We start from the raw sequence: 25,770 nt of genomic DNA, 5'->3' as shown, positions 1-25,770 counted from the left end.
GGCAAGAACAAACAGACTCATACACTTTACTGCATTTGTTCATGTATCCGTCTCTCTTGAATAGACTAAAATATACTTCAGAACAAAGACTGTATCTTACTCACCTTTGAGTTTCCAGCACAGTGGGTGGCACACAGAAGGTAACCAAAACTTTTGTTGTGTCATATAAAGAAAGGAGCATGACTGGGTATAAAACATACCTGTGTTTGAATTTTTGCTCTGCTACTTAACAGCCATGATCTTGAAAGGCTACTTTATTTTCTGGCCTTTTGATAATTTCTCCTAATTATGGAGAACTTAAATGCTGCTATATCATAAAGTTAGAGTGTAAATCACTTAGAATAATTCATGAAGCTCAACAATGGTCCATTTCCTCCTTCCCCTTCGGTCTGGATCCCTGCCCTGTGCTTCTGTAGGCTATTTAGCATGCAAGCGACACCTTTGTCACCCTGCTAAGGTCTGATAATTGTCAAACTGCCTTTCTGCTAACAAAAACTGCTTTTCAACTCAGTCAGTTTCTTAGAGGGTATTTCTTTTTCAAACAATGCCAGGAATTTTTGAACATTTTGAACGCCAGAACATAGCAACAGTTTAAAAACGGACACAGCAGAGTGTCTTTCCTTTCCTCAAAGTCAGTGGCAGAGGCATCTGGAGGGCCATGTGCCTGTTTAGATACACACCCCTCAGGAAGGCATGAAGGATCTGGAAAAGCTTCAGAAAAGCTGCTTATCTAGAATGACAGGGAAGAGGGCAAACTCTGATGCATAGAGGGGGTAATTTTAGGGTAATTAAAGGAAACCTTGTTTATTACCACAAACAACCTAAAATATAAATATATTCAAAAAAGGGTTTAGAGACATAAGTCATAGGTACATATTGATATACTAAAAGGAAGTTCTAAATTTGGGAGAATGCATTTGCTGAAAAACCATCCCTGGTACTGATCTCCTTGTCTTTATGATAATTCTTAGTCTTGAGTCAAGGAGAAAAACCAGGAGTTATGCTCTCCTTCACCAGGATCAAAAACAGTCAAAATTCTGTGTGTGTGTTTTTAATCGATTTGGTGTTTGTTGCCAAAATTAGGCTTAGCCCAAGTTTAAGTTTAAGGTGGCTGAGGTCTCTTGCTACCAAAGCAAAAAATTATTTATAAAAATTCAGTATAAAAATTAAACTTGAATGGGTGAAAACTTTTAAATCTGGTTTCTCCCCCATTCACTTTGAAGACCTGCAATCCCTCAGGCCTATTGGTTTTCTTCTTATTCCTGTGGTTCCATCTAATTGTTAGATTTCTCTGCTGTGGTCTGGTTGTCACCCCCGCATGGAGCCAGCTCCAGACCTGATGATACGGGTCATGAGCGCAATTTGTTCGGTTTAGAAGATTCAAGGTGCAAGACTACAATTGCCTGAGGAATTCCGTAGCAACTACTCTGGCCTCTTTTGTTAAAGGACTATGGGTTAATTATGGAAAAAGAGAATTTAGGAGGAGCTTAGAGAAGCTATATATTGGAGTTTACAAAATCTTTGTGAAAGTTCTCATTCTCTAACTCTCATAAAATAGATTAGTTGCCTTTGAACAGAGATGTGTGAAGGCTTTCCAAGGAGCCAGAGAACACTGATAGTTTTAAGGGAATCAATTTCCAGATCTTCAACTTTCCTAAAACTGATTTCCTTGAAAATAGATCTTTCACCCCTTTACAAAATAATTCCCCACTCTCACTCACCCATGTAGCAAACAATGGAGAATTCCCCTTTAATAGTTAACCCAGGTACCATAGACCTGAGGGGCTTCCTGTATTTTCCTGCCCTAATACACATTCCTGTTGAAGATGAAGCTTAATGATCGAAATACAACATGCTGGTTCATGTTGGGATGTTCTAAATTTAGATGTATGGTGCAGTGTAGTGATAGGAACAATGATAATTTTTGTTTAATGTACTTTGCCTCTTCATTCTTCAACAACTGTCAAAGAATGCATCCTTCTTGAATGAAAGGACGGCAAAGAAGGCATCAGTAGGGAATACTGAATACAAAAATCACTTCTTCATGTATTTAAATGTAAGTGATTCTTTTAAACTATTAATACTCATCTTTTGGATGTATTATTAGCTTAAAGGAAAGACATCTCAAATGGGCAAGGCAGAAAACGTTAGGAGGATGATTCCTTTTAATGTGATTTGGAATGGTTTCCAGGACTCAAAATTTTCATAGGATATTGGCTAAAACACATGGATAAAACTTTTATGTGATTTCTTTCAGATTCAATGTGGGTAATTCAGTAAGGCAGTTATCAAATCACATCAAGAAATAGTTATTCCAACTATAGTCAGCTCTTTTAATTTTATTACATAAAATAATTTATATTTAATTTTATTAATTTATATATCCTATTAACAAAAACTAAAATAATATGATAGCTGACAAATCAAGTTATTTTAGCAGGCTATAACTTTTTCTTTCACTAAATACATAACAAAAGTATGGACATGATTAATCCCATTAAAAATTCATTTCCAATAAGAACTGTGTCATATATTTAAAATTTACTTTTCAAAATTTGTACATATTTGTTATTTTGAAAAATTATGTTCAATGTATGTAGTTTTGATCAAATATACTGCTAATGTGTGTTATATAATATATATCATATATATTATATATGTAATTGGGTGATCTATAAAAGACTTTACACAATAAAAAGCTATTACATCAGGAATCATATTTGTGGAGGAAATTGGACTGGAAATACAAGCTCAGGGAGAAAAGGAAAGATGTAGCTATTCTGAATGTTAAAAAGGAGGTTGTTTACTTATTTTTAAAATAGGTGATGGTACACATAAAATCACAGCACTTAAAGGCCCCTAGATACATCTGAAGGAGCACTTTAAGAGTTCTATTTTTAAATGTCAATATTTACACTATGCAGAAACTGTATCTTTTAAAAATATTTAAACTTAAAAATAAAAATATTTAGATGCCAATTTTAAAATGTGCACATGAGCACAGAATTTTTCAAATGTCTTTCAGGTGAAAAAGAAGCAAAAGAATTTAAAGACCATGAGCAGAAAGGATTGCCTGCGGCCAATACAATCTCTCAGGTCCCTGTGAGGCATCCCAGGACTCAGGTGGTCCAGACTCTGCAATCTTTGTTCCCTGAGACTGTAAGGGACTTGACTACTAAAAATACAAATAAAAGGATATGTGCTGGCGTGTTTGCAGTATCAGTGTTTATTTCTTGGTGGCAAAATAGAAATGATTTTTAAACTTTTCTTCATTTTTATATTATTATTTTCTAACATGACCATATATAGTTGACCTCTGAACAAAGCAGAGGTTAGGAGCACCCATCCTCTGCGCAGTTGAAAACCTGCATGTAACTCTCCAGTGGACCCTCGGTATCCACAGTTCCACATCTATGGATTCAACCAACCTGGGATTGTGTAGTACTGTAGTCTATATTTAGTGAAAATAATTCACATATAAGTGAACCCGAACGCTTCAAACCCATTTTGTTCAAGGATCAACTGTATTCTTTTAAAGTAAGAAAAGAGAAGTTATTTTTGAAGAGTAGAGCAGCAGACTTAGCAAGAAATCTCACCAGAGACACCAATCTCTTTAGCCCTGTCAGGTCCCATCCTGTTGTAAACTGAGCTGGGCTGCTGGGAACAGGTTTGGCATCACAACACCGTGGATGGTGGTGGATGGAGGATGTGCTTTCCCTGAGTTTACACACAAAGGCAATGGCAGTTCATCCTCATATGAGGCTGTTCTTGCCTCTGTGGACCAAACTAGTCTGGAGAATGAAATATTTGTTTTAGAGTGTTCTGTCTGGTGAGAAAGAAAACCTTGTGTTTTTTTTATTTTGTATTTGCCAAAGACTTTTTAAAAAAAGCCAAGAACTGGCCTTTCTCCTTGTGTAATACAAGAACTTTTGGAGTCAAATTTCTAATTAGAAAAACTGCTGATGGTTGAGTTCTAGGATATACCTTTAAAAACATTTTTCTGAACTGCTACCCTCTTTCAACAGTAAACTAATGTAATATTTGAGAAGGATTTTTAAAAGATATTAGGGATAAAATACTATTAAAGAGATCTGTGTTTTCAGAGAGATTTGTTTTTTCTTTGCCTTCAAACCTTCACAGAGGCAGGGCATTAAGCAGAGAGTAAGCCTGAGTAGAGGCTCTAGGTAGCTGCCAAAGAGAGTGGAACTACACAGAGAAAGTATGAATGAAGGGAAAGTGCCTGATCCGTATACCTCGCACCTCCTGAGCAGAAACAACGTGTGGTGAACAAATAAAGGAATGTCCGGATCTTTAAATCCTCTTAATCCTAAAGGGGCTCTTACATTATGCAATGCATTTAGGGACAGTGGAAAATTCACATTCTGGTTAGATGTGATTCTTCTCACCTTTGGCCCACCTGCCCGCCCCCTCACTCCACAAGGTCATGCCTTATATTAAGTTCCTACACACAGGTCTTTCCTCTCCTATTAGATTACAAACTAATTGAGGGCAGGATTACTGACTGAATTGTCTTCGTGTTTGTGCTACATCTCCATCCTCCCTTCTCAACTCTCCCCAGTACAATATTTGGTACAAACGTGGGCTCAAAAGATGTAAGCAAGTGAATGAATGAATTAAGAATGTAATATTCTTCTGTGGTCTAGAGAAGTGTGTAAACAAAGATACAATTACAGAAACAGAAATGTTGAAACCTAAGCAGTGAAATTTCAAAAAAATTAAATACAAATTTTAAAATAATATTGAGCAGATTTTGAAGAAACTTCTCTAATTGAAGATAGCATAGCTCTCTGACTCACTGAGTCCTGGGAGTAAAGTGAGAAGGAGGAAAGACTGAGACAGGATTGTAAGAGATCATTTGCTTGTCCTGTACCCTCAGCTGCCAGGTAGCTAAAGGAAAAGCAGCATCCTCCATCCTGGGGGCCATTGAAAGGTTCCAGTCACCATTTACCTCCCCCTCCCTGCCTGGATGGATAGGACCCAAGGATAGATGGACACATGACATACCATGCTGAGTTTAACAGTGTTCCTTCAATGACAGAGGCACCGAGAAACTGCACAGGAGAGACCCCCAAAGTGTGGAATGTAGAAACATGCTTTCTCATAGCATAGAGAACAGAGAAAATAAAACCAATATTTATCTTTGTGTCATACTGTATTTGATGAATCAGACCTGATTCCAAGCAGTGTATAGCTGAGTAATGGAGAAAAGCTCACCCTAAATAACAATAACGTGCAGCAGAACGTGATGAACACTGTAAGACAGGTCAGATAACCTATGGAAGGAATTTAAAGGTGTGTGTGTGTAGGTGTGTGACCTTAGACTAGGAATCTGAACTTTCACCCTCTCCAGATGTAGCACAAACCATGGGGAAAATGGCAGCATCTGACACGGTATCTCTCCACTTACCTTTTATTCAGAGACTGCAGCAAAGTTCCCTCGAAGCGACTACTTCTTCCATATCTACAAGCTTTTGTTTTGGATGTTACCTTGGCCTAAAATATCTTTTCCCTCATTCTCTGCCTTCCAAAATGCTACTTATTCTGCCATATACAGCTGAAATACCATTTTACACGTAACTTCCCCGACACCTAATCAGAATTAAATACTGCTTTCTCTGAACTGCTACAGCACACAGCTTATAGCCCTATCTAGTAGTTTCATTTCTCTTTATACTATATTTATGCATGCATGCATCTGTCTCTCAAGTCAAACTATGACTTCCTTTATCACATTCATCTTTCTGACCTCAACAGCAGCTATCACCATGCTCTGAATATAGAAACAGTGTTTTACAGGAGACAGAATCTGGATTTTAGAGATCAGCATCCATGGATTCTGATCCCAGCTCTGTCATTTTACCAGTTGTGGATCTTGGGCCTTACTTAACCTTTCTATGCCTCCATTTCTGCATCTGAAAAGGAACTAAGATCTTCTCAAGGTTGTGATAAGAATTAGACATAATAAATGTAAAATGTCTAGTGTATAGTAGATCACCTCCAAATGGTAGTGATCACAACTTTTACTCTATATAATAAAGAGCTTGTTGGCAAAAAAACATATAAAATTGCCTACTTTCTACGATACCTAGCAGAGTGTGAGTACATAGTGGAAGCTTGTAAATATACCTTGACTTCGACTTTTAAAGACCTACCTTGAACTCTTTCTCAATGTTGGCCAGCACTGCCAGCTCATTGCTAAGCTCTAAAGCTGTCATGACTGGATCTTCACTAGACAATGACAGGTAAGCTGGGCTTGCCAGGCCTTTGTAGGCATTAATTCTAGATCTGGAATGGCTGAAGGAGTCATGCTTCTGTTTCTGGTTGCATTCGCTGCACTTGCAGAAATAGTCATGAGGCCGTTCAATCCGAGCACCCTTCCGCAAGAGGGTGTGCACAATTTCATATTCCTGGCAGTGGGCAGCCAGAACGATTGGAGTCACATCATGGGAGAACCGTGTTCCGTCTTCATCATAGGCATAAAAATCATCTTGCTGGAGTTCAGACTGACTGGGGCTGGTTGCTAACCGCTTGCCTTCAGCAAAAGCTGGATGACTGAGAATGGCTTCCACAATCCGAACATAACCTTTACTAATAGCTAAAAGTAAGGCATCCCCAACACGAGACAGATTTTCTTTCTTGAGAAGAAGTTCTGTAATTTCCAGATGTTCATTGGCCACTGCCAGCTGCAGGGCATTCTGGCCCATGTAATCTACACAGTTAACATTGAGTGAGAGGCATTCTTCTAACATCTTCCTTACCACTGGGATGTTGCCATATTCAGCTGCATCTAAAAAGCGTTCCTCCTCAATAGATAGGTTTGTTGAGTGATCATTAAACATGTATGCTGGTCCTCGGTTAGCTAACCTTCTTCCCTTCTCACGGAGAACTGTCTGCCGCCGGTGGGTCAGTCTATTGTCAGTGCCCCGGCTGTAATAAAATAGAAAGATTGTGAACAAATCATATTAAGAGCATTTTAGTGTGTAAAATGACCTACCATTCATCTAATGCAATTCTCAAGTATATTAGATGTTGTCTCATCGTCTCTAGACCAACTATAATACAAATGAAGATGCATTTATTTGTTAATGGATTCCAAGAACTTCTCTTTTTAGAAAGCCAAGCACTTTGCAGATTTTAACATTTTAATTTGGGGTGGAGATTCTGGCAATTCCCATAATCTCTCTGTGCCATGCACACAGAGATTAATGTGTGTTTTTCAATCACAGATAGTATAGATATAAGAAATACCCAAAATGTCACCATTACAACATACAGTGTGAAAATATAAAAAATAAGTAGGAAAATAGCAAATCCATTCAAGTCAACATATATTTATTGAGTCCCTCCTATGCCAGGGCCAGACATTATATAAAGTCTGGAAAAAAGCAATGGTGAAAAAAAAAAATTGAAACATTTCTGTCTTTAAAAATCTTGTATTTCAAAGGGAGAAATGGGCAGTTAGCACATTACCTTGTTATCAGCTGTTTAATTGTCATGATAAACCTATAGCAGGGGCATCTAACCTACCTTCTGGGAGAAAGTGACATGCTGAAAATGGAAGGATAGTAGGAGTCAGGTGACAGTGTATTTGGGGAGAATGTGACGAGGTCAGGTATAGGTAGAGAGCTTCCTCCAGCAGAGGGATCAACTATGTCACAGCGTAGGTTTCATTAACAGGGACAATTAATGGATTGGACTCTGTTAGGCATTGTTCTAAAAATCACTGGTCACTTGAGAAAGTTGTGATCCAGGTGGTACGTGGGAAGGAATGAGTCTGTGACGGAGACCGTGGTCAAAGAGGTGGTCAGCCTTCAATGTTGGCTTTCGTTCTGTGGTAAGAAAAAGTGATTCCTCCTCTGATCGAAATGCTACAGTGAGGATTTTTTTTCCCTAGTGATTCATAACTTTATGTCTTAAGGTGTTTTTGAGTTTGAAGGGCTGAAGCTTTGTCACTATCACTAACTGGAAACCCAAAAAGGAAAAGTTCCTGAAGAATACGGAAGAGCCAGGTTAAAGGGGAGCCTGAAAAGAAGAAGACAGGTGTGATTGATGATTAATGTCATAGACGTTTCTTTTCTTTATAAATGTTCTAAAAGCCATCCCTCTTCAAAGACTGTCACAAACTTCCCCATATAAAGAGAATTTAAATAGATCCAAAGACCCCATAAGCCATCTTCCCCTCCGATGTGGCCAGGCTAAGAGAACCTAATTTTCTTTCCATACTAACGCTTATCCATCTTGATACCAAAGCTCCAGGAAATGTTGACAATGGCAGTGTGATGTCCAAAGAAGTTAGCAAAATGTCAGCCACTCAGAAATAGGTTGTGGCTCTCCAAGGAGCTTCAAGAGTATGCTGCCATATTCACAAAATTTTTTCATAGATTTTCATTCAGCAGTGAACCCTTTAGCCAGCCACGGCCTCTTCAAAACTAACCAGGCTGATGTTTTACTGACAACTATGTAAATTTTTAAAAAATGACATTAAGGGCCATAGCCAAACATATGCTATAATACTAATAATTTTTAAGATAGATCTTTAGATAATGTATCCATAGCTTTTATTAAGTAATAAGAGAATGATTTATATATCTATTTTGCTTTCTATAGCTATTGTTTTGTTTCTAATTCCATTTTAAATTGTACCCAAGTTATGCATGTGCATGTTTACACACTCTAAAAGCTTGTTACAAAAAACAGCAGTCACTTATTCTTCACCTTCTCCATATCCTGATCCCCAAAGGAAATATATTTCAACTATTTTAGCTGATTATTTTATAATTTAAATCCTTACATCCATATAACTTCATAATATTGCTATTTCTTGCTTTTCCAGATTTGGTATTATCTACAGACTTCCCATTATGAAAGTTGAGTATTTAGCTCACTTTCACAATCTCCCACCTTACCTTCACATCCTTCTCTCTCTCCCTCTCTCATACACACACACACACACACACACACACACACACACACACACACACACATGCTTCATGGTCCCTTATCATTCCAGTATAGTTATATCATAACTTTTGGTAGGTAGCTATTTACATTATGACAATGCAGGTGCTAGCTATAGCTATGACAAGTAGTATATACTATACTGTGGTATCTTTTCTGGTGCAGCTTCCCTGTGTCCTGCAACCCAGGCTTTAAAAATCATCTTTCTGTATTCATATGCTTAATGTTCTATGTATTTATGAAATTCAACAAAACTCTTCTCCTTCAGTATAAATCTTCTTTTAATACATTCAACATACTATGTGTTTTTTTCAATTTTAGCTTCTTGAAGAATCTCCCTGTCACCTTCTGATCTGCTCATCTGGACCAGCTGCTGTCTAGACTTGGTGAATATATGTTGTCTTTGAATCTTCCTTTTAGCATTATTCCAAGGATTCTGTTTGCTTTGCTCTTGTGTTGGGTTCCTTATTGTCTGTATCTCAGATCTTCCTCTTTTTTAGTTTACTCCCTGGAGGATGGAGTACATCCTCCAGAAGCTGACTGAGAAAGCAGGCATAGGAAATAAATTTCTTGAAAGGTTGCATGTCTAAAAATGACTTTGTTTTACCTCCAATCTTAATTGGTAGCTTGGCTGGGTAGAGAATTCTAGGATGACAATAATTTTGAAAGTCTGGTTCTGTTAGACTCTAGTTTTTGTTAGTTGTTATCAAGGAGTATGATTCTAGAAATTCTCTTTCTCTCTGGTGCCCTACAATTACAAGATCTTTTTTATTGAAGGGAATCTCTTTTCCTCTATAGTTCTAGGCACTCAGTAAACCTCTTAATGTGGAAAAACATGTCCTTCTTTTCTGAAGAATATTTTTGACTTATTTCTCTGATAGTTTTGATTCTTGCTTACAGTGTTCTTTGTTTCTGGAACTCCTTTGTTTTGGATGTTGGACATTCTGGAATATCCTTTTACTTTCTTATCTTTTCTATTTTCCAATGGTTTATCTTTTTGCATTGTACTCTGAAATATTTCTTCAACTTTATCCTCTAATATATCTTTTGAAAATATTTTTCTGCTATTAAATTTTTAAGAACATCTTTTATTCTTCAAATGTTTCTGTTTATAAGATCTTTTCTGCTTTCAAAGACACAGTATCTTACCTAATTCTGGGGACATCAGTGATATAAACTCTAACACAGATCAGAACACTTCAGATAATTTATTCCTAAGTTGCTTTTCTTATGTTTGTTTTTATATTTTATATTTTTTATGTTTGTTTAATACTTTATATTAAAGTTTTTCCTCAAATAACTAGTGATCCTTAGGAGATATTCTTTTCCATTTTTAAAAAATAAATATTATTTCTAAAGTCTTTACAAAGAGAATGTAATTTTCTCCTACAAGAATCAGCCAGCGTCTAATGTTGATTTTGGCAAAAGGTGACTCTTGACTTAGAGGTGAGTTTCTAGAAGAGCAGCATTATTTCTGAGTTAACAGGATGGATGAAGTGAAAGAGATAAGAAGTCACCAAGATTTGTTGCATGAGCAACCATCCATCATTTCCTTCTGAAATTCTGAACCTTCTTCCCTTTTTCAGTCACTTTTCTGACTTCTAATAACCTCGTTAGCCTTTCACTTCCTCTCTTGTCTTCTGTATAAATTACTTTCCATAGTTTCTGTTGTAGACAAGAGGAAGTTCAAAGATTAGGGGGAGGGGAGGTATCTGCTGAACATGGTTAATGTTTTGAAAATGAAAACCTGTAAAATTAAAGGAGAAAAGAGCCAGGATCAGGGGATTTATAAAAGTGAGATGAAAGTACTGATAGCGCAAGAAAGGTTTTTGTGTAACTAAAAAAAAAAAGACACAAAATTGACACAAAATAATGCCAAGTACCAAAAGATGAAGGATGAAGCCTCTTTGTTTTTCTTTTTTTTCCATAAGATTGAGAGAAATAATTATACCAGCCTAATTTACAGGATTACTTCTAGGGTCAATTGAAATTATGAATGTGGAAAGCACTTAAATTTGGATTTCATCGTTTTTACAGCCATAAGAATATGCATTTTTATGAAGAAGAAGGACACTGACTTTATAATTTTTCAGCTGTTATTCAATTAGAAAACCCATGAAAAGCCAAGGACTGTGATGGTAATTGATATAAGTGGTTTTTGTCTTTTAATAGAAAGAAAAATTATGATTAGTAACTTTACTCATATCTCAATTTTTAACCTAGTTTCCAAAGTTTTATTTGTTCATATAACACCTCTAAATTTACATTGAGGTAGAATAAGCCTGAGTTGTGACATCTTTAATTCTAAACTTTTAAAATAATGATTTATGATTTTAATGTTATTAATTTGAATAATGGCAAGCTCTATACTGGTAAGGCACTAATCCTAAGGATATATCCTATTTCCTTCTAAACTATTATGGCTTTCATACCTATAACTTCCATCCTTTTGAAGAACAGGAAAGACATTTCCAGGGAAAATGTTTTCTTCAGTTTCAAATCCTTTCCTGTCTCTATCACAAATTTTAATCATTTGCAGTTACATAACTTTCAGATATGTTTTTATTAAAAGGCCTGGATCATTATCATCTCTTTAGCACTCTGTCAATGAAAAAGCCAGATAAAGAATGTTTACAGAGGTGTTTAAGATTGTTTTAGGAAGAAAACTCTTAAATGTACAATGAAGGCAGTACTCCTTGCATGGGTAGTGAGATAAAGGGAAAGTGCTTGCACGTTGACAAAATGCATGCTTTACTGTCTCCTTATCATTCCCAACTGCAGTCTAAAGAAGCAACAAAAGGCTTCATGTATAGTATTTTGTCATCAGTGGTGCTGCTTAATCCTTGACTTTCAAACACAAAAGCAAAATGTGTAAAACAGCTTTTTAAATGACAAACATTTGAAGCCTTTCAAGAAAGATACTAGATGTTGCCAGATTATAGAATGGATTTTATAAGGCTATATTATAGAACTGTACATTAATTGCAAATGTAACCTAGAAAAATCGTCTACTAGAAAGAGGAACAATAGCCCAAAGTATTATGTCAACAAAAGACACACTTTCGTTCCACCTAAAGGGCACACTTTTGCAAAGTGGGCTCTTCTATTTAAGAAAAATATTTATTAGGATTGTTTTCTTCATCCTTTTAGCTATATTTAGCATGGCTGAATGTTCAGTAACCTACATATTCATGACTGTATTTTTGTAATTTGCTTTATCACAATACATAAATACCAGTTCTAGGAAGAGTGTATCTAGTCACTGCTCCCATGGTACTCAAATATTGATTAGGTCATGAAAACAACAGTTTTTACATACCTCATTTTCCTTATTCTTTTTGCTGGCAGAATAGTGCCTGTTGCCCCAGATAGTGAGAGATGGAATAATCCATCTCTACTGAAAGTGCCAGCAATGTGAATTAGCTTCTGAGTCAAATGGACTGTGTGCTTGAGGCCAGAGCATGTGCAGTAATTTCCTCTACATCCTGTTCAAATATGATGCACTTTTATCAAATAGAACTGCTCCTATACAAACTAAGCTCTATATTAAGTATCTAGCTTCACTTTTATTTTTTGCTTCAAAAATCCTTGAAATATTTAAATAAAGCACAATTCTACTAAAGCAGAAGTGTTGAAACATAAATGGCATGTAACTATTCCAGGCAGCATGGAAGAGCCACAGGAGTAGACTTATAGATGTATCCTAGGAAGGTGAAAATTAGGAAAATTCTAGAATGTATATTTTATTACATGCACAATTATCCATGGGAAAAATTACATGCACAATTATCCATGGGAAAAATTAGATGTAGATATTTAGAGATTAACAACAAACACAACTAGCAATTTTGCATACTACTTTAGGAGGATAAATGATAAAAGTAATTTTATTCTAATTTTATAACAATGAGACTGTTTTTACTCTACTTAATCTCTAGCCTCACATTCCTGGTCCTTCTTCTGGGGTTGAGGGAGCAATAAACAATCAGAGTGGTTTTCCTTTCTCCCATGAGAGCAAGGACTACTTTGCCTTATTCACCACTGGATTCCCAGCACTTAGTAGAAAGGCACACTGCAAGTGCTCCGTACATAACTTCAAATGCATGAGTCCCTCTTGTCAAAGTAATAAAAGTCAAAGCCTGTTTGTCCTCTATTAAGCCAATAGCAAATCACTACGATATACAACCCTATTAAAAAAAAAAAGGAACACAACATGAAGGTTTAACCACAATGTGTCCTAGAGTACATATAATAGTTTGTATTCATTTCAAATAAGCATCAAGCTCAATAGGGTATGAAGAAAATTGAAAGGCATATTTTTTAAATGGCATCCTTGTGATTTGTCTTTGATCCAGAAGTAGAGATTTTCTTGTCCTTAAAGGCAAAACTAATATTCTCTCACCTCTATTGCTCTGTCTGTCCTTGACACTGCGCATAGAGCATAACCACCCATCTTCACACCCATCTTCACAATGCATTACCAAATCCCTTTAACATCCAGATATTTTTCAAAGTAACAGTTCTTTATTTTGATTCAGTTAGCTTCGATTTTCCCCATGGACTCCTCTCATTTCATCAAACACTAACGTTCTATTTGATCAGTCACACTACATCACAACATTGCCTTATAACTCTGAGAAGCAAAATGATAGAAGCCTGAACTCTTTGTCACTTTTAGTTGGGAACCAGCAAAATGTGACTGAAAAATGTCTTGTGCATGTTATATATTTTTTGTTTGTTTATTTTTATCACCAGTTGACATCTCACTTGTACAAAGTAGAAACCAAACTATATGAGAAAATGAAAACATGAGCAAATAATGGAACAGTTATAGAAACTTTACTTTTTGTAAAACAACTAAGTTTGAAATTTCATTGTTTCTTTTCAGCCTTCAGCTTGTGGTTTATTTCATGTGTCATGTCATCCTTCTTTGAAATGCTCTTTTGTAGATCTCTGGGCACATGCATTTATTTTGATCTATTTTGATAGGGTACTCTTGGAAATATAAAAAAGTTTATGTGTAATACAACCAAAATATATCTCAATTATCTCATCAAAGAAACAGGTTTAAACCTTTTGCTTCTATTATCAACAGCCGTCATAGTCTTGTGTATTACACAAGCATATTTTCCCGTTCAACAATAACTTCTGTATAAGACAGATTCCAGGCAGGAAAAAGACAGAATACCTAAATTGGGTAATCTGATGACTTTAATGAAGAGACTCTAGGAATGTGTTGGCAGGAGTTTGGGAAATCCAGCATGGTGCCCTACAGTACCCAGTCTAGGACAGTGTAGGCTTCAGCCTGAAGGGGCAAAAGGAAGAAGAAGTTATAAGCAGTTAAACAGGGTATCTGTAAGGCAAGGGCCACTTGACAGCATTTCTGACTTTTGGTTGAGGGTAACAGCCAACCCACCAGGAGAGAGCTAGTGGAATTGATACCTTGACCTCACTCTCCTGCCCTCTGATATCATGGAGGGGCTCTCCCATGGGCTGTACCCAACCCAAGGGCTGGGGACAAAGGAGCCCATTGACGCCATCTACACAGTCTGCATTGATGCCAACCTGCCAGGCAGAGGAGAGTGTGCAAAGGGTGGAGAGTGGATGATGAGAGCCAAGCCAACAACACCCAACACATGCTCTCTAGGTGAATTTGACTTTGCCATGATTATATCCTTCAGAAATCACTGATGAAAACATATGCATAGAGAAAATGATGTGTTTAATTTTTTATTATGAGTCACTGATGCATCATCAGTTCTCACCTTTCTGAGCTTAATTTTCCCTCTGTAAACTATCTGTCAGGAAAGATACCCACATTCAATTTCAGGCAGTCCATTATTTTAAAAAATGAGCCTTTAACTAAGATTCATCCATCCGCATTTAAGTTAATGTTCATATGAGGCTTAGGAGGAACAACTCTGATTCTGAGGGTGAGAAAGAGGGTAATGTGATATAGAAACATTCAGAATTGTTGAGACTGTGTGTTCAACACAGGCTGAAGCTGCTGACTGCTGGAGATAACAGTGCTAGACTGCAATAATAAATCTGGAACATGCTCTCAATCTCTACCTCCGGGGCTAGATCCAACCACTCACAATGCAGGTTTAAGTCTATATGCACCTGGAATGTATAAGAGAGTACAACTATAGAGAAAGATGACTAAAGGATGCAGCACATATTTTAATTTGTTTAGAAAACAAAATTATGGAATGCCTTTCTTTGCTGCTGATTCAGCACAATTTTAGATACCACTATCACACCTCACATCCACCATCAGGATCTTAACAGTTCACTCATTCATCAGTTCATATATTTGCTCTTCCAGGCACTATGCTAGGCACATGGGGGAATACAGCAAGGAAAGACACTTAAGGCATGGCAGAAAGGAGAAAAGTAAACAGAAGATTAGAAGGTGATGCATGTTATTAAAGAAAAGGTATAATGTGCCATATAAATGAATAATAAGGAGTTTTCAACTCAATCTGTTGGTCAGGGAAAGCCTTCTGAAGACATTTGCCTTCTTGTAAGAAAGAAGGAAAAGTTAGCAGAAGGGATGGAAGAGGAGAAAAACACTCCAGGCAAAGAGAACCATACTTGTATAAGTCAGTAGTCCAGAGAAAATGGAAAGATGTCCATTATGGCTGGAATGTACAGGAGCTCCCTCCCCCAAGGGACTTCTTATTCCTGGCTCAGTTTAACTGAAGATTGAGGGCTCAGGGTTTAGAAGTTGAGGTCTGGGTTCCATTGCTGATCTCAGTTCAACACATAGCATTTATACCTTAGGGCAGAAAGGTGAAAATTTAGGTAACTCCCAACGAGCTAAGGATTCCATTTTAGGAGATTCAAGCTTCAGAACTCAACTATTGGGTCTCCAGCTCAAGGGGTTTTGTTCTGAGGCATTTGGAGCTTACATAATTCAAGTTCACAAGCTTAGAAAAATTAAGAATAAATTTATGGTTACTGAGAACTGAGTCTTTAGGAATCTGGACTTGAGGCAACTCTGGGGAGCTATGCCAAATACTGGGAAGAACATTGTTTTGAAGAAAGAAGGACTTTGTTGGGAATCTGGACTCTGTCACTTACTAGCTGTATCATCTCTCTGAGCAACAGATTCCTTAGCTATTAATGGGTGGATGGGGGGTGGGGAATAGTAGTTACTTTGCAGGGTTACTATGAAATTGGTGACTCATGACATTCAGCTTAAGGCAATTCGACGCCTCATCTCTTATAGACTTCAAACCCTTCTGAACTATAATTGTTCAAAGCTTTCCAGTTTGAAGATGTTCTGTTTAATAAACAAGGTGGAAGGTAAGTAGTCATTAAATGGCTTTCCTTTCCCCATTGCAATCTCTTAAATTTGTACCATGTGCCTAAAATAACAGATTGGCCCTTCCTTGTTTTTCTCCTTGCTCTGTATGTAAACATGGCTAACAAGTCATTTTCATTGTCTTAGTTTTTTTTTTTTTAATCTTCAGAATATTCTGTACTTCATTCTTGCTCACACTGTTCTTAAACTATGTTCTATTCTTTTCTCTTCATCCCTTGATTGTGTGTTTCCCTTACTCTTCTTGTATACATGAGCTCTTTTTTTTTTTTTTAAGATTTTTTTGATGTGGACCATTTTTAAAGTCTTTACTGAATTTGTTACAATATTGCTTCTGTTTTACATTTTGGTTTTTTGGCTGTGAGGCATGTGGGATCTTAGTTCCCCAACCAGGGATCGAACCCGCACCCCCTGCATTGGAAGTGAAGTCTTAACCACTGGGCCACCAGGGAAGTCCCCCTTACATGTGCTCTTAAAACCCAAATCCATCTTCAATTTCCAGTGCCAAGCGCAAGTCAGGCACAAAATGTCTATGAATCTACAAGTGAATGAATAAGTAATAGAAAGAAAAAAGTATGAAAAGAAAAATTAATGGAGAGCATTCTGTTTTGTCACATTTTTAGGAGTTTCCCAACCCATTTTATTCCATATCAAGAACTTATTTTTTACTATACAATTAGAATATCATTTATCATCATGACCAAATGTATAACAACCATACTACACAGGCTTCCTGTGCTGTCAGAGAGTCAAATTTTGAAAAGTGTATCCTGTATTTACCAAGTAAGGGTGACTCTTCATAATGTCCCTGCATCATTCAGGCAGTTGAGGGGAAGGTAGACAGACTACACTGAAGGTGTAACCACATCTGCTTCACTTCCTACTAAATGACAGTGTATTCATTTAGGATTTCTCCTACCTAGAAGGATGTAATCTAATTAACAACACATCAGGTTTTAGCTCATGAATCTGTGGGATAAAATAATTTTATGTCTGAATATTAGAATGGTCACAAGGTTAAATCAACCAATTTTTATATACTCACTTGATACAACTAAGATCTTCCAATAATCCACAATGCTCTCTTTTAAATAGGCTGGTTCCTTTGAAATATAGGGCAAAGTGTTAGAAATCATCATAAATAGTAAATGTTGCCCCAATGACTTTCAAAACTAATCTATATAACTCTGTCCTTTATACCATTCCTAGTATAGCAACGTCAGACTTTGTAAAGCTACACATTTTTTTTCCTCATCCTGTGACCAAATTCGTAAATTTTCATCAAATGCTTCAGATTCACAGTGGTTTAAAGCACAAATGCTTGAGTAACCAGACACGGATTCAGGTTCTGATGTGCCCATTTGTTGACTCCCTGGCTTCCTCCAAAATAAGGATAATAATGACCCTATTTCACAGGATTTGTGGGAGGATTATAATATTGTATGTATTTTATTTGGAAATATCAGTTATAGCCCTTGCATAATACTAAGTGCTCTGCACGTCTTAAGGAAGCTTAACAATCTTATGTAGTAAGTACTCTTATTATTCTCATTGAGGTAAAGATAATGTAAAGCATTTACTACTTGATAATAAGTGCTCAATAAATAGTCTTCATTTTTATTATTATTCTACTGTATTTTAAAGTAATTTTTACTTGTAATAAATTCAAATATATTTGTCCACCCTCAGTGAGAATGAAACATGGTAATTTGGTAGAGTTTGATTTTGAGCATGCCAATTGTGTCAAGTAAAGTTGTAAGTTCACGATATAGTTACTATAATTTTTCTAGCTTTATAAATAAAATTATATAAAATTTATGTAAGTAAAATTAAAACACATGTGCAATGTTGGTAGGAATGTAAATTGGTGCAGCTGCTATGGAAAACAGTATGGAAGTTCCTCAAAAAATTAAAAATAGAACTACCATATGATTCAGTAATCCCATTTGGGTATGTATTCAAAGAAAATGAAATCACTATTTCAAAAAGATATCTGCACCCCTCCATGTTCATTGCAACATTATTTACAACAGCTAAGACATGGAAACAACTTTAGTGTCCATAGGTGGATGAATGGATAAATAAAATGTGATGTATATATACAATGAAACATTATTCAGCTGTTAAAAAAAAAAGAAGGAAACCCTGCCATTTGCAACAACATGGGTGGGCCCCAAGGGCATTATGCTAAGTAAAATAAGTCAGACAGAGAAAAAAAAAAAAAAACACTGTACAATCTCACTTATATGTGGCATCTAAACAAAGCAAAACAAAACAACAACAACAAAAAACCTGAATTCATAGACACAGAGAACAGATGGATGGTTGCCAGAGGCAGGGGGTAGGGAGTGGGGTCAAAATGGGTGAAAGGGGCCAAAGGTACAAACTACCAGTTATAAGATAACTGAAAGTTGCTAAGGGAGTGGATCTTAAAAGTTATCATCACAAGAAAAAAATATCTGTAACTATATGTGGTGATGGATGTTAACTAAACTTATTGTGGTGATTATTTTGCAATACATACGAATGTCAAATCATTAAGTTGTACAGCTAAAATTAATACAATGTTATATGTCAATTATCTCTCAACAAAAAACAAAATAGTATAAATACAATTATTGGAAAAACACTTATGAACATTTTTTTTTTCCAGCCATATTTATTTATTTATTTATTTTTAGCTGTGTTGGGTCTTCGTTTCTGTGCGAGGGCTTTCTCTAGTTGCGGCGAGTGGGGGCCACTCTTCATCCCGGTGCGCGGGCCTCTCACTGTCGCGGCCTCTCTTGTTACGGAGCACAGGCTCCAGACGCGCAGGCTCAGTAGTTGTGGCTCACGGGTCTAGTTGCTCCGCGGCACGTGGGATCTTCCCAGACCAGGGCTCGAACCCGTGTCCCCTGCATTGGCAGGCAGATTCTCAACCACTGCGTCACTAGGGAAGCCCCTGAACATATATTTTATATTAATTTGACTAGAACTGGGAGGATGAGAACCGACAACTACTAGAGTTTATTATGTGCCAATCACTTTATAGATGTTATTGTATTTACTTTTCACTGCAGTTGGTAAAGTTGGCTTTGTTCTTCCACTTTACACATGAAGAAATGTTCGGTGATCAATAAGGATCAGAAATGGTATGCATAGGGAAAAGTGTTGTTTTTGTTGTTGTTTTATTTTTTAATACAGCTGAAAAAAAAGCTAAGACTGAGTACCTTAAAAAAATGTTTATGAATTCTCTACAGTACCTAGAACTAGTTATGATCTATAGAACACTCGTTGAGTTCATACTAGTAACAAATAGTAAAGCAAGATTGTAAACTTAGCTTTGCAGATATTGTATTTCATTTTTTAAATCTTATTTTTATTACTGTGAAACATACATGCTGAAAAGAGCTACGATTTAAGTTTAATAATAAAATTAACACCATTTACCAACCCTGCCCCCCATCCGTCCTCTAAGAATTAGACCACTGATAACTTTGGAAATCTCTGTGTGCCCATTTTGAATTAGTACTATCTCCCCCTGCACTCCAACAAGTGACCACTACACCACCACCTAGCTTTTGGGTTAAATGTTTCCAACTTTATTGTTATAGCTTTTCCATCTTTGTATGCCCTAAATAATATAGATTAGTTTGGAAAAATTAAGTCCTTAGCACAAACCTGGAAGAATAAGGAAAAGGAACTATTGCCACTGTTACACTGTTGGGGGAAGGCTCCTATGATATGACAAGAAGAGTAGAGTCTGTGGTTCACTGTCTGGCTCCAGCTTTCCTGACAGTTTACAAAGGCCCCTGTAGGTTAGGCGGTGACGGATCGCCTGAGTCCTAGGAAACACGGGGCTCACCAGAGCTGCAGCATCTGGCCAGACATCTGGCAAGGCATCTGGCCAGATTTCTGCTGCTCGTGACTCTGCTACAAAGGAGTAGGTCAAGGCAAATCACCTCAGAGAGGAGAGGGGGCTCACCCTTTTCCTACTTATTCCATAAGTCCTCTAGATGTAGGTTATCAGCCAAGGTCTTCACTTCATCTCCTCTTTTGTCTGTATCTTTAAAAACCAATTTCACAAAAACAAAACACTGAATTACACTGGAAGTTACGTAGTGAGACTAGCCGTACTAGCTGTAAAGCTACTAGTTATGCTGAGCCAAGGATGGAATGTGTCTATCTCCATTTTCAGCTATATTCAACTTTTAGAGGCATGGTCAATGAGCTTCTATTTAAAATGGGACTTTCAAGACAACTTGAGCTATAAAAGTTATATGACTTCTCTAAAGTAAGGTGAAAAGGAAAAAACAAACTCAGTGAAACCAGTGAAGTCATTGCTTTGATACAACACAAAGCAAACCTAGCTGACTAACTTCTGGAGGATTTGGTATCACGTGAACAAAAAATAAGGGTCTACGATTCTACAGAGAAGTTATTCTTAACTTACAATTCTTCTTTTATGGTAATAATGAACTTCAGTTCCTATAGTTATAACTCAAACCATTTTTTATTAACTGCATTATATTGCTCTGCTAGAACGTTTAAAATTAAGAACCCTGCCCAAGGGTCATAGTCTCTCTAAGCATCCTATTCTATGATTATTATTGCCATCAGTCACTTAGTGAATGTAAGTTACTTAAATGTCTGAATGTATGGGATACATTTCTGCATCACTTTCACTTTATCTACCAAGGCAATAATAGTAGAAGCACAGACTGAAAGTATCAGAATGGCACTTAGAAATTGTCTCTTTCAACTTTCTCACTTTTCAGGTATCTGCCTTAAACTTTTCTGTAAGAGGGAATATATATAAATTATTTTTAAAAATTATATAGTTACCTTCTATATGAGAAAACTGAGGCCCAAAGTAACTTGCCCAATGTTAAATAGCTTCTTATAACCCTGAACTGTTGACTCATTTTCACTCCAAGATGCTATTACCTTAAAATAAATTAGTTAGTTAAAGGAAATTAGTTTCTGGTCCTGTTAAGAGGAACTTTCTTACGATAAAGATCAAATTTAACAAACAATTATTGTTCCTCAGATATTTCCATAGCTGGTGCTAAATTTATTCCCATATAGATTGTGGCCAGGTCAAAGCAGAAAAGGCCAAAGAGTTGGCTGAGTCTATAATCTTCATCTCTTTGCTGAAGCCCAGAGTAGTAATACAATCCATGAGTAAATCCACTCATTGATGTTACTGTGGCACTGAGCCAACTGGGTCACTCCGATGTTTACCACCAATTCAACTCAGAGAAAAGCATCAGTTTTCCTCTCTGGTCTTCTATTTTCTTGCTTTTAAAGCAATCTCTAAGGGCCATTACAGTTAATGTTAATTTGATTCTCTTTATTTTAAATAAGTAGAATATTTATCTTCATTTTCAACAGCTTTGAGGATACAGACTAAGCAGAATAACCTGAAATCAGGTGAAAACTGGGGGAAAACATTCAGCAATATGTTTTCTCCAAAACTGCTTCTCTTATCTTGTTCCCCATCTCAGTTAATGGCACTCCAATCTTCTAGTTACCCAAGAAAAAAAAAATCCCGGTGTTATGCTCCCATCCTAGCCCAGGCCTTTTCATCTAGATTATTGCTATAGTTTCCATCCTGCTTCCCGTGCCTCTTTGCAATCACCACCATCCAAGAAAGACTATTATTACCACATAGCAGAGTAATACTTTTAAAATGTTAGTTAGATTGTATCATCTCTCATCTCAAAGCCCTACAAAGGCTCCCTGTCTCAAAACAAAAGCAGAGTCCTTACTATGACCTATAAGGAAGGCCCAGCACAATCTGACTTTGTATTGGTTCTCTGTATCGACCCTGTATTGGAACCCAACCCCACTCAATCCTTTTTCTCCAGCCACACTGACCTCCTTGCTCTTCCTTTATGTACCAAGTGTGCTGGTGCTTTTGCACTTCTTCTACCCTCTGCCTGGAAACTCTGCCCCTGGTATCTGAGTATACACCCCCAGTTTCTTTAGGTCTTCACCTTCTCATTGAGGCCTTACCTGGCTACTATTTAAAGGTAAAATCCTAATCTCTAACATTCCCTGCTTTTTTTTCATCTTGCCACATATCACAACATCTATGTGTTTTAATTATCTTGTTTACTGTCTGCCTCTCTCACAAGAATGTAGATTCTGTAAAGGTATAGGGTCTTTTTCCTAATGTATTCTCAATGCACCTAGTAAATTCTCAGTAAATGTCTGCTGAATGGATGAAAGCATGAGTAGATATAACCTGGATTGACTGCCTATAAGAAATTGTTTGGTGTAGCTTCAGTGACAGCATTATATAGAGGGGTTTTTTTTAGAAATCAATGCAATCTATAAAGTTCTATCAGATTAGAAACAAAAAAGATAGAAAACACAAATTATCAATGCCAAGAATGAAAAACGTGACATCATTACAGATTCTACGGATGTTAAAAGGATAATAGGAGAATATTATGAACTACCTTATGCCTATAAATTTGACAACTTGGAATAGCAAAAGATTTTAGATATGACACCAAAATAATAATACATGAATTTTAAAAAATTGGTAAACTAGTCTTCATCAAGATGAAGAACTTTCACTTTTTGAAAGACAATGTTAAGAGAATTAAAAGGAAAGCCACTGACAGGGAGAAAATGTTTGCAAATTACCTATCTAATAAAGGACTTGCGTCCAGAATATATAAAGAACTTTCAAAATTCAATAATAAAAATTCAATTAAAAAGGCAAGAAAGAATCCAATAAAACAAAGAACCCGCTTAAAAATAAGCAAAGATTTGACAGATTTGAAATCATCAAAAAGTAAATATCAATGACAAATAAGCATAGGAAAAAATGCTCAATATTATTAGCCATTAAAGAAATGCAAATGATAACCTTTATAAGATACAATTGCATACCTATTAGGATGGCTAAAATTAAAGAGAATGATCATACCATGTTTTGGTAAGGATTCAGGACAACTGGACCTTTTTTCTGTTCCTTTTTTTTGTTGTACAAGATTCCTAGTTCAATTGCACCCTCTCTGTCAGTATTTCAAAGCTCAGATAGGTTAGTGGATTGTTGCTATTTTGGTGGTGGGAGATGAGCTTGTATATCCTCCAAATTTCTGGTTATCTATTGTCTTCCAGGACAGACAATAGATAACCAGAAATTTGAAGTGAAGTTTCTTTTTCACTTCTTTTACCTTTCACTACCTAATAGCCAAAGGGGGCTTTTCACATCATTTTTACCTTTCCCCCAGATGGTACACATTTTGAAGAATGCTCTTTGAAACGATACATCCCCTATAGTCCTTTACCTATAGTTCAGGCTCTGATCTACCAGGGCACCTTTTTTAGTATTTTTCAGACTTAGGGTCGGCTTAGTATTTCTGACAGTAGTTATAGATCAATGAGAGAGTATTCACTAGCCTTCTTCTTCTCTCTTCCCTGTAGTTTTTTTCTTGGTCTGTCCTTGCTTGCACCAAAGCAAGCCAGGGTAAAGGAGGAGAGTCAGGAAGATGACATCTTGCACTAGGATTTAGTAGGTTTTTTCCTTTTTCTTATTACTGTTATTTTGAAGTTTGATCATTCTCTGTTTTCAAGTTATACCATGAGCATGGTTTCTGTGAAATTTTATTTACCCTTTCTTGTTCCTTACTGTTTGTAAGATATATTAGAAGACTGGAAGCTAGGCAGTGGCCCTTGTCTTCCATTACCTGGAATTTTCTGTTCTTTTGTCTTTATTCTGAAATATTTTAAATCAACAATAGCAGAAATAAAATATAGATTCCACTAATCTTCGGAGACTAACTCCGTGATAAAACCAATTTCAATCTTCAGTAGAGAGTAGACAAGCAAATGTTCCATGTTTCCCCTTAGGTTAGACAGTTGTTCACTTCAAAAATACTTATCTCTGGCTGAAATTGAAACAGAACAAATTGAAAAAGACCATACCTATTTATTTGACATAAAAATGTATCTAATCACTACTCGAATACTCTGCTCTGCTTGCAATGATTATTTGTCATGTATATATAAATAGAAAAAAAGTTGTTTAAAATTTTTCTGATGTATTAAAAGATTAAAAGTGGATACAGTGATTCCACATGAAATTTTCTGCCCCTCCCATGTCAAAATTTGAGGAAAACATTCTTTCCTCTCTCACCTCTCTGCCCCTGTATTCCTTTGTGGTTCTAAAATTATAATGGCTAATTTGGAAGCTATCTCTCTAAGCTAGACAGGCTCTGTCCTTGCCAAAGTCAACGCGGAATTACTCAGTGATAGCCAGCGGCCTGCCTCCAATTGGTTCATTAGCATTTCTCCAATCTAAAAGTAGACTCTCATTTGTATTACTTTTTATTTTTACTGTAGTCTTACTTTTACAAATTTGGGACTGTGGGCTCATCAAGGGACTCAGGTGAATTTACCAAGAGATGGGGACTTCATTGTCTGTCAGACCTTTTTTTATCCCTTAGATCTGAATGTATTTAAGTCAAAAAGTAATTCTACCATATTGTAAGAGCTTTGATTTCAAGACTGGGTCTTTCATTTCAATATTCCCCATTTCCCAAAACAGTGAGTATCAAGAAGTATGATATGTGAGTATAGTGTTATAAATATGATCTTTATAAAATACAGCAAAATTTGATAACAATGGTTATCTATGGGTGGGTGGTAGAATTTCCTATAGTTCACTTGCAATATTTTTTAAAATTTTTATTTGTTAATAGCAGATTCATAACTATAATCACATTTTTGCCTGATTATTATTTATTTATTTTTTAATAAAAATTGATTATACTGAAGGTTTACAATATGATGATTTGATATATGTATACATAGCAAAATCATTACTACAGTCAAGCTAATTAACATATCCATTTATTCACATAGTTACCTTTTTTGTGAGGGTAAGGGACCTGAAATCTACTCTCTTAGCAAATTTCCAGTATTCAATACAGAATTATTAACTATAATTATCATGCTGTATATGAGATCTCTAGCCTGTTCATCTTACATAACTGCAACTTTGTACCTTTTGACCAACATCTCATTTCTCCCCCCTCCCTGTCCCTGGTAACCACCATTTTACTCTATGCCTCTGTGTATTCAACTTTGTTAGATTCCACATATGAAGTGACATCAGCCTGAAATACTTTTTAAATAATTTATTTTTCTTTGATTTAAAATGAACACACCTGCTTCATTCACTTTCCAATTATTTCTCACTTTCTATCCCTTAGAAATATAAAGTAAAAGTCTAGTGCCCAATTTTGTTAGCCACTGATTTTATATAACCATGAAAGAAACAATTAAACAAAATGAAATTAAACATCTCAAAGTAATAATATTTTTGGAACAAAGACATAATGGTCATTAGTCTGGAAAAGTAGTGGAAAGGCAATGTGGTAGAGCATTTTGGCTTTGGAGTCAGATGGAATTTGATTTGCATCCCAGGTTTGTGACCTATTAAATATGTGATCCTGAATTGGTAA

The 25,770-nt window shown here is 36.2% G+C and overlaps 1 protein-coding gene across 4 annotated transcripts in view; it reads right to left on the bottom strand.

Annotated features, from left to right (window-relative positions):
* The window catches only part of TRPC6 (transient receptor potential cation channel subfamily C member 6), a 121,238-nt gene that overhangs the window by 42,971 nt on the left and 52,497 nt on the right, over nucleotides 1-25,770 (bottom strand). For all 4 annotated transcript variants that reach the window (XM_059930529.1, XM_059930530.1, XM_059930531.1 and 1 more), the window contains exon 2: nucleotides 6,174-6,948. In XM_059930529.1, coding sequence (XP_059786512.1) covers nucleotides 6,174-6,948 — 775 coding nt within the window. The remainder of the gene's footprint in view (nucleotides 1-6,173; nucleotides 6,949-25,770) is intronic.

Source organism: Balaenoptera ricei, chromosome 8 (assembly GCF_028023285.1).
Source record: "Balaenoptera ricei isolate mBalRic1 chromosome 8, mBalRic1.hap2, whole genome shotgun sequence".
In the NCBI taxonomy this organism is placed as follows: Eukaryota; Metazoa; Chordata; class Mammalia; order Artiodactyla; family Balaenopteridae; genus Balaenoptera; species Balaenoptera ricei.
The sequence above is the reverse complement of the archived record's forward strand: the minus strand, read 5'-3'. Positions and strand labels throughout refer to the sequence as shown.